Raw genomic sequence first — 8,315 nt, 5'->3', positions numbered from 1 at the left:
TCATGTCGTCAGGTGGACGTTGCTTAATTAGTGGTGGCGTGGGTATGTAGGGAGAATACGGAAATCCATTTGATCCTAGTGGGATGTCAGGTTGTGGTTTGTAATGTGCTTTCTCTCTGTTAACAGTTGTAGGCCTTGTAGAAGGACTAAAATCTTGTGTGTGTAAGTGTGAAAATGGGTTCTGGTATGATCCCTGCGGCTGCTGTGGTATTTTAGAACTGTGAATGTATCCTCCTGTAGTGAGTGGTGGCTCTCCATGTCCTATGCGGGCCTCAGGCACATAATGTTTGGTAGCACTGACTGGCTCTGTATCTGGGGTTGTCATGGATAATGTGTGTACATAGTCTCTTGTACGCTCCTCTACACTCTCTGAAGAGAATGGCTCTCCTAGGCCATTGCAACCATCTTGGCTTATTATATGTGGTGCTGAGGATTCCTCATTTGCCAATTCTGCTGCAGCTTCCAGCACTTCAGCCTCTGCTATTGCAGCAGCAGCCTCTTTTTCCAGACTAAGGGCCTCTAGATTGGCTTCCGCTTTGGCGCGGGCTGCTGCTGCTGCTGCTGCAGACGATTTTGGTGCTCTTGAACAGCCAGAGTGATGTGATTGTTTGTCTGACATACCTCCGTTGTTGTGTTAGTTTACCTCTTTGAGAGACGTCCTTTTACTGTACTGTCCTCCCTGTGTGTATCGAACACAATTTGACAGCCAGCCTAACTCTAAAACTTGCGAGTCAGGTTTTAGCCTCCAAGCTACGGTTTTAATGAATAATGAGTAAAACTGAAAATGATACAAAACATATGTATTCAATATTCAATATCTGAAGAAATATACGATTAAACAGATGAAAAAGTATCCATCAGTAGCTGATCAGTAGACACATAGAAGGCAGCATGGTTTTATCAAATAAAGATAGATTTATCAGAAATTACCAAATAATGTCACTAAATTTACAATCTACTTTAAGTAAGCAATTATTAAACTTACGGACGATGCTTTTCAAAGGCTTTAACATACAGGATGTAGAAAGATGATAATTCAGCAAATAACTCAAAATGTGCTGCTGCTTATCAAGATGGTTGTCCTGGTTGCTATGGCTGTCATAAATCAAACAATACAGCATAGCTGTCATAGCGACTGCACATCAGAAAGAACCACTAGATGGCACTAAACTGCCTATACTAACTAACTAAAATTGGCAGAGGCAGAACATTGCCCATCCAAGCTCCTTTGATGTGCAGGACTGCTGTCTTTTCATCTATCAGAGCTCGCAGGTATGAACCAAGATAGGCTGAAAGTTTTGTGCAGAAATGTTTCCCACACCATTGGGAACAGTGTGTTTGTAAGGTCCCATATTCACAACATTTTACCGCAGGACTAGCGGAGCTTCCCCCCCTGTATGCATATACTCATCATCTCAACATGCTTTGGGGGGAGCTGGGGGTAGAAGAGCCACTGGGGGCTGGTGGGGCTTTGGGGGGAGTTAAGGGAAGAAGAGCCATTGGGGGCAGGTAAGGCTTTGGGGGGAGTTAAGGGAAGAAGAGCCATTGGGGGCAGGTGAGGCATAAGTAGCCGCATCCCAACCACATGTGGGTCCAAGTGCATAAGATAAGGACCTGAGTTTGATTCTGACCTGTGGTCATGTTCCTCTCTCTCTCTCTCTCTCTCCTGTCCTATCTGCATAAGGTAAAAAGCCAAAATGCTGCTGTATGATCATATTTCCACTACGTGGATGTACAGTGTTCCATATAATGGCCTTGTCTGCATGTCCTGTGATACTGTGAACACCATATCTCACAGCAAAGTCTTAAAAGTACAGCAGTCTTAAATGTTCCAGAGGACTGCATTGTGTACCTCCCAATGCCTCCCATGTATGCAGATTTGTCAGTTGTCTCATAATACAGGTTAGATTTATGCTATGTGAGACCATTCCAGTCTCACATTTATTGCCTTACTGGGCCCTGCATGAGTGAATTTTAAATCAACATATTTAAAGGCACCCTTAACAGTTTTTTTTTTTTACCTTACATAACGTTTCCAAAATCATTTTGCTAGCATAACCTCATAACATGACGAACAGCACTTCTGCCATTGTCTGGGCAGCCCTCTATTCACCTTATTTACATGGCGGCCATTGTAATCCAAAACGAGGCTACAGGGTCCATGAACCATATTGTTGTGTTCAATGTACCCTGTAGCCTTGTTTTAGTTTACACAATGTTTTCGGGTAGGAACACTGTAGCCTGACCTTGAGCGACGAAATAGCATAGGAAGAACACACAAACCATCCTTCTTCTCCACAAATGCCTTAACATTGTTTTCTGGTCATTTGTAAAAGTTATTGTGTCATCAATATCTCCTACAACACTCATTAGCAAAATCTAAGAGATGTGTAGGCTATTAGGAAAAAACTGATAGCCTATATCCCCTCCGTTTTAAAAAATAATAGCATCGTATTTTGTCATTTTTGGTGAATACATGCATTCCGTTAGGGATATTGAACATATTTAACATTCTCTAACCATCGTGATTTCGAATTGGTGCATTTTTCAGCACAAAAACTCAGAGAATGAATGTCTAATAGGAAGAGAATTAACACTGTCTGGTTACTTCCGGTTTCTGGACTGGTTGCAGTTCCTCCTCAGATTCCACTTGAGGGCGCTCGCAGGCGAGTGCAGAATGCATGGAGGTCTATGGAGCTTTACCCCTCAATATCCACTTTTCTCTGGATATAATTTTTTGAGTAGTAATTTGAATGTTGCATTCGCTAGAAGAGGCAAAGAAAATACACACTGTTGATTGTTATATTTTTTGAAGTCACGTAAGTCTTCTAAAAAGCCTTTCAAATATGTCAATGACGTCATTCATTAGCACAATGCTAGCGTGATATGGGCAACAACGACCCAACCTGTAAGAAATGAAAAGGACGTAAGTACTCATTCATTCAACTTTAGATCTAAAATCTATATTGAACCTGCATAAACTACAATAAAATCTACGATTCTTCTACGACAAGCAGGTGAAAGAGATACATTTAGCCGTCTAGCTCTATAGACCCCCATTCAACCTGCACTCGCCCGCGATCACCCCCAGTGAAATTCTAATGGAACTGCAACCAATGTCGATACAATGAGGCTTAATAGGAAGTGCCAGAGAATGTCTAATAAGGGGAGAACCGCCACTCCGGAAACTTCCGGTTTCTGAACTGGTTGCAGTTCCTTTTCTGGTTCCACATGAGGGCGCTCACGAATAAGTGCAGAATGAATGGAGGCCTATGAAGCTGTACCCCTCAAATCCACTTTTCTCGGGATATAATTTTTTGCCCAGAAATTCGAATGTTGCAGTCAAAAGAGGGGGCAGAGAAAATACAAACCGCAGAGTATTATATTTTTGAGTCACTTATTTGTTCTAAAAGCCTTTCAAATGTGTCAATGACGCCGTTCATTAGCAGAAAGCTAGTGTGTTGTGGGCAACAACGACCCAACCTGTAAGAAATCGAAAGGACGTGACTACTCGTTCATTCAACTTTTGACCTATAATCCATATTGAGCTTGCAGAAACCACAATCAAATCTTCAATTTCTCAACGACAACCAGGTGAAAGAGACAAATTTAGCCGTCTAGCGCCATAGACCCCCATTGTTTTTGCACTTATTCGTGATCGCCCCTAGCGGAACTGCAACATATTGCAGGTACAATGGAGTTAATAGGGAGTGATCCGGCTCTCCGTAAACGGGCTCTGGTAAAATAAATTAAAAAAGTAATGATTTAAGCTACAACGTCGCCTGCAGATAGGCCCTCGTGCTTTCACCTTCTTCTATGTTCACAGTTTATGTGACTTTATAAATAAAAAAAAACATTCTCGGAGGGCTTTGATAAAAAATAAATGAGCAACTGGAAGTTGTTGAGTTGACCCGGAAATACTGTTCATAATTATGCGAGGCATACAGTCTATGGTGCGAAGTGAATGAATGGTGCTGTGTTAGCGTGTACGTAAGAGTAGAATTGAGGTTTTGACAATTTAAGTCATCCTAACAGAAGACAAACGAAGTAATAGTGCCAGGCTGTTTGTGCAGTAATGATTGAACCCAAGAAACGTGCTGCCGATATGGCAGTGGTCCCAGCTGCTGTGAAGAGGCCGCGCAACGAGCTTGTAGCCGCCGTGCAGTCCCAACAACTCATGCCTACGGGACCTCCGCGCTGTTCCAGCCTCGAGGCTCCGATCATGCTACTCTCTGGGCATGATGGGGAGATTTACGGCTGCAAATTTCACCCCAATGGAGCCACACTAGCCTCGGCCGGCTATGACCGCCTCATCTTGATGTGGAACGTGTATGGAGACTGCGAGAACTACGCGACGCTAAAGGGACACAGTGGAGCAGTTATGGAACTTCAGTACAACACAGACGGGAGTCTGCTGTTCTCCGCCAGCACCGATAAGACGGTGTGTATCTGGGACGCAGAGACAGGTGAGCGTGTGAAACGTCTGAAAGGCCATACCTCCTTCGTTAACTCTTGTTACCCTGCGCGCCGTGGCCCTCAGCTTGTGTGCACGGGAAGCGACGATGGCACCGTGAAGTTGTGGGACATCCGAAAGAAGGCATCAGTTCACACTTTTCAGAACACCTACCAGGTTCTCAGCGTCACCTTCAACGACACCAGCGACCAGATCATGTCCGGAGGCATTGATAATGACATTAAGGTTTGGGACCTGAGACAAAATAAGTTGATATACAGCATGCAAGGTCACGGGGACTCCGTTACAGGACTCTGTCTAAGCGCAGAGGGATCCTACCTGCTCTCCAACTCCATGGACAACACCGTGCGGGTATGGGATGTCCGGCCATTTGCTCCGAAGGAGAGGTGAGGACACCACGTTCTTGTATACTGTACAATATTTAGTTTGAAATAATATTTAGTTTGAAATAGAGCCTTTCATGTTTTTTCTTTTCTTGGTTTAAATATACCCATAGAAGAAGTCTTAGTCTTAGTCTGCATAAGTGCCTGATGGCAGTCAGAAAGTCTAAGTCTTAGTCTTCATAAATGGCTGATGGCAGTCAGAAACGCGCCAGATGTTGTACCCGGGATCCGTAAAGGCCCTCCTTCATGGTCCAAAATGTGCTGCCCGTAGCCGTAGGGGCAGTCGTGGCCTACTGGTTAGCACTTCGGACCTGTAACCGGAGGGTTGCCGGTTCGAACCCCGACCAGTAGTCCCCTCACTGCTCCCCGAGCGCCGCTGTTGATGCAGGCAGCTCACTGCGCCGGGATTAGTGTGTGCTTCACCTCACTGTGTGTACACTGTGTGCTGTGTGTGTTTCTCTAATTCATGGATTGGGATAAATGCAGAGACCAAATTTCCCTCAGGGGATCAAAAGAGTATATATACTTATATACTAGCCTGAGTGCCCAACCAAAGAATCAAAGCAGTGAAAACGTCACCAACAAAGCAGCCTTCGCAGGTAACAAGTGGACTTCTTTGGCAAGTGCTTATGCCCATTTGATGCAGGCTTTAAGCAAAGCAAATAGTCTGAATATCCAAGCAGAAACATTGCCAACTAAGCAGCCTTCATGAGCAACAAGTTGGCTACCTCAGGCAGTGCTTAATGTTAAATTGATGCAGTTGATACAGGCTCTAAGCAAAGCCTCAGTGCCCAAACAAAGAACCAAAACTGCAAAAAACATCACCAACAGAGCAACAAGTAGGCTTCTTTAGTAAATGCTTATGCCCCGTTGATGTGGGCTCTTAGAAAAGCCAGTAGCCTGGCTCTGTGACCACCCCGAAGAACCAAAACAGCAAAAAAAAAAAAAAAAAAAAAAAAAAAACACGAACAGAACAGCCTTCACGAGCATTTTACTGGGGGTTATCAAGAAGGCACCTTCCTTCGTCGTTTCACTGAATTAGGCCCATGACATCTTAAGAAGGCTCAACAGTGGTGTTTCTTGTCCCAGACCCACCCCCCTCCACACATTGGGTAGACACAACCAAAGACACCAACAAATACCCCTGAAACACAGTGACTAGTTTTACTAGAGTTAATTCAGGTTCTAACACGACCCCAAACGTCTGTGAGTGCCTCAGCCATTTCAGCAGCCTTTTACAACTCCTTTCACTAGGTCTTTTAATTCAACTCGTGAAAAGTGGGAATGAAAACTATTGTGCTGCATTTATATTTCTGTCCAGTGTAGAAAATCTAAAATACTTAGAAATTTAGAATGGCATGCAAGGTAAAGAGACTCCATGGATACCAAAACCTTAAATATACTAAATAACCAGAAATGTAGAATAGTTGTTTTATATAGTCTTTTCTGATTCTGTTTGTGAGCCACACAATCTTGTAATTGTCATTTTTGTCTTTTATAGCTGTATTTAGGCTACCTTTGCATTTGTCAAAGTCTATACTTTATAGCAAAGTAACATTTTCCTGAAGTATGTTGTTACTGTTGTTGAAGGTGTGTGAAGGTCTTCCAAGGGAATGTTCACAACTTTGAAAAGAACCTTCTGCGTTGCTCCTGGTCTCCGGATGGCAGTAAGATTGCTGCTGGCTCTGCTGACAGGTTTGTGTACGTCTGGGACACCACGTCCCGCAGGATTCTCTACAAACTTCCGGGTCATGCTGGGTCAGTCAATGAGGTCAGCTTTCACCCTGAGGAGCCTATTGTGCTGTCTTGCTCCAGTGACAAACGACTGTACATGGGAGAGATCCAGTGAGACTGATGACATGTCTTTGCAAAATGGAGGGACAGCCGTTGAAGGACATTTGGCGATGTGTTCAGTAGACCTGTGTGTGTGTTTTGTGTACGTGTGTGTGTACGTATGTGTGTACGCAATGCCATGTGTGTATATGAGAGAATGGAAGACACTTGACTTTTACATAAGCAATCTCAGCTTTTCTTTTATAAAAGTCTTGTAAACTTGGATGTTTTTGACATCTTTGAATAAACTTGCTAAGGAAATACCAATTTAGGTGTATTATTCTGTCATGTTGGGAATAGCTAACCAAGTACAGTGTTTCCTCTACGTTTATTTCAGCATGGCGGCCCGCCACGGTTTAATTAATACCACCACGGTATCAGAATCAGGGCAGACGCACAATAGTTGCAGTTGCTTTTTAAATAATCCTGCCGACGTATCCTCCCCTCCTGGCTGCCGCTCACATTGCAATTTAACAATAAGTAGCCTAAAACTAGTCAGAGGTTATTATGGCCTGTCCAGTTTCACTTCACATATTATATATTGTATTGATGTAGCCTATTTAAAACATTAACTTTCTTCTCAGTGTTTCCTCTTCATTTAGCGGTGACACTGCTTCAGAATTAGGGGAGATGCAAAATATTGTCCGGAAGCATAGTAGGCTAAATGCCCTCCGCTGGCTGCTGAAAATTGCAGTTTAACAATAAACAGTATTGCTAATCCGAGGTACCTGTCTAGTTTTATTCCATAAATATATTGTTTTTATAGACGTTAGTGGCATGCGCTATCAAGCGCTATGTGCTACGCATGTTTGTCAACATTGCAAAAACTACAATTTTCGCAGAACTTGGTGGAAAGGTGTAGCACAGGCTAAGGAGAACTCTTTTCTTCCATTGAACCCATTCAACGTGGGCTGTTAAAAAAAATCTAGCGGAAACACTGAAGTACTTCAGTGAAATCTTCACAACATCTTTGTTGTTTTCATTGCCAATCAAAAACTGGTGGAGTGGGAATGTGTTTCAGAATTTTATTTGAATTTGCAATTAGGCACTTTACATACTGTGTGTACTGTATTATGATGTCCCACTCTCAGTGCCACATGTTTTCAAGAGTAGTTATCTAACTTATACAAGGTGTTTCCAGAAAAATCTGCAATTCTGGTTTACAGGAACTACAATTTCAATCATAACCGTGAAACTGATATTAGCAGCATTAAGCAGTAAAACGCAGAAAATCGCAAAGAAGACATTATATAAATATGGGGGTCTATTAGGCCTCACCTACAAGAAATTCAAATGTTAACGTAAATAAATCATGACATGTAGCTTCACATACATAATAATGAAAAAGTAAAACGGCAACATGCTACAGCGGGGAAAATAAGTATTGAACACGTCAAACAATTTTTCAGTAAGTATACTTCCAGTGTGGCTATTCGTATGAATTTTTCACCGGACATTAGTATTAACTTAGGTAATCCACACATATATAAAAATCCAAACATTAATGTCTAATAGTAGAGTTATGAGTAAAAAAGTGGAATGTAGTTAGAGAAATTATCCCTCCTATCTATGCAAATTGATATAAGCTGGGTTAGTACATACTGGTAGGCTATAAAAAGGTTTTT

General features: G+C 42.5%; 1 protein-coding gene across 1 annotated transcript; it reads left to right on the top strand.

Annotated features, from left to right (window-relative positions):
* Positions 1-3,906: 3,906 nt before the first annotated feature.
* LOC121688828 (U5 small nuclear ribonucleoprotein 40 kDa protein-like) lies at positions 3,907-6,957 on the top strand. The gene is made up of 2 exons (XM_042068709.1): positions 3,907-4,860; positions 6,448-6,957. Exons 1-2 carry the CDS (start codon positions 4,076-4,078, stop codon positions 6,704-6,706), a joined length of 1,044 nt encoding a protein of 347 aa, XP_041924643.1. The 5' UTR covers positions 3,907-4,075; the 3' UTR covers positions 6,707-6,957.
* The last annotated feature ends 1,358 nt before the right edge of the window (positions 6,958-8,315 follow it).

This window comes from Alosa sapidissima, chromosome 17 (assembly GCF_018492685.1).
Source record: "Alosa sapidissima isolate fAloSap1 chromosome 17, fAloSap1.pri, whole genome shotgun sequence".
NCBI classification, from domain to species: domain Eukaryota; kingdom Metazoa; phylum Chordata; class Actinopteri; order Clupeiformes; family Clupeidae; genus Alosa; species Alosa sapidissima.
Note: the sequence above shows the minus strand (reverse complement) of the source record. Positions and strands in the feature narration are given on the sequence as shown.

Excerpts from the sequence above, each read along its gene's own strand:
- LOC121688828 (XM_042068709.1), top strand. The coding sequence starts at position 4,076 with ATGATTGAACCCAAGAAACGTGCTGCCGATATGGCAGTGGTCCCAGCT. Across the intron at positions 4,861-6,447 it reads CCATTTGCTCCGAAGGAGAG|GTGTGTGAAGGTCTTCCAAG; the intron begins GTGAGGACACCA and ends CTGTTGTTGAAG.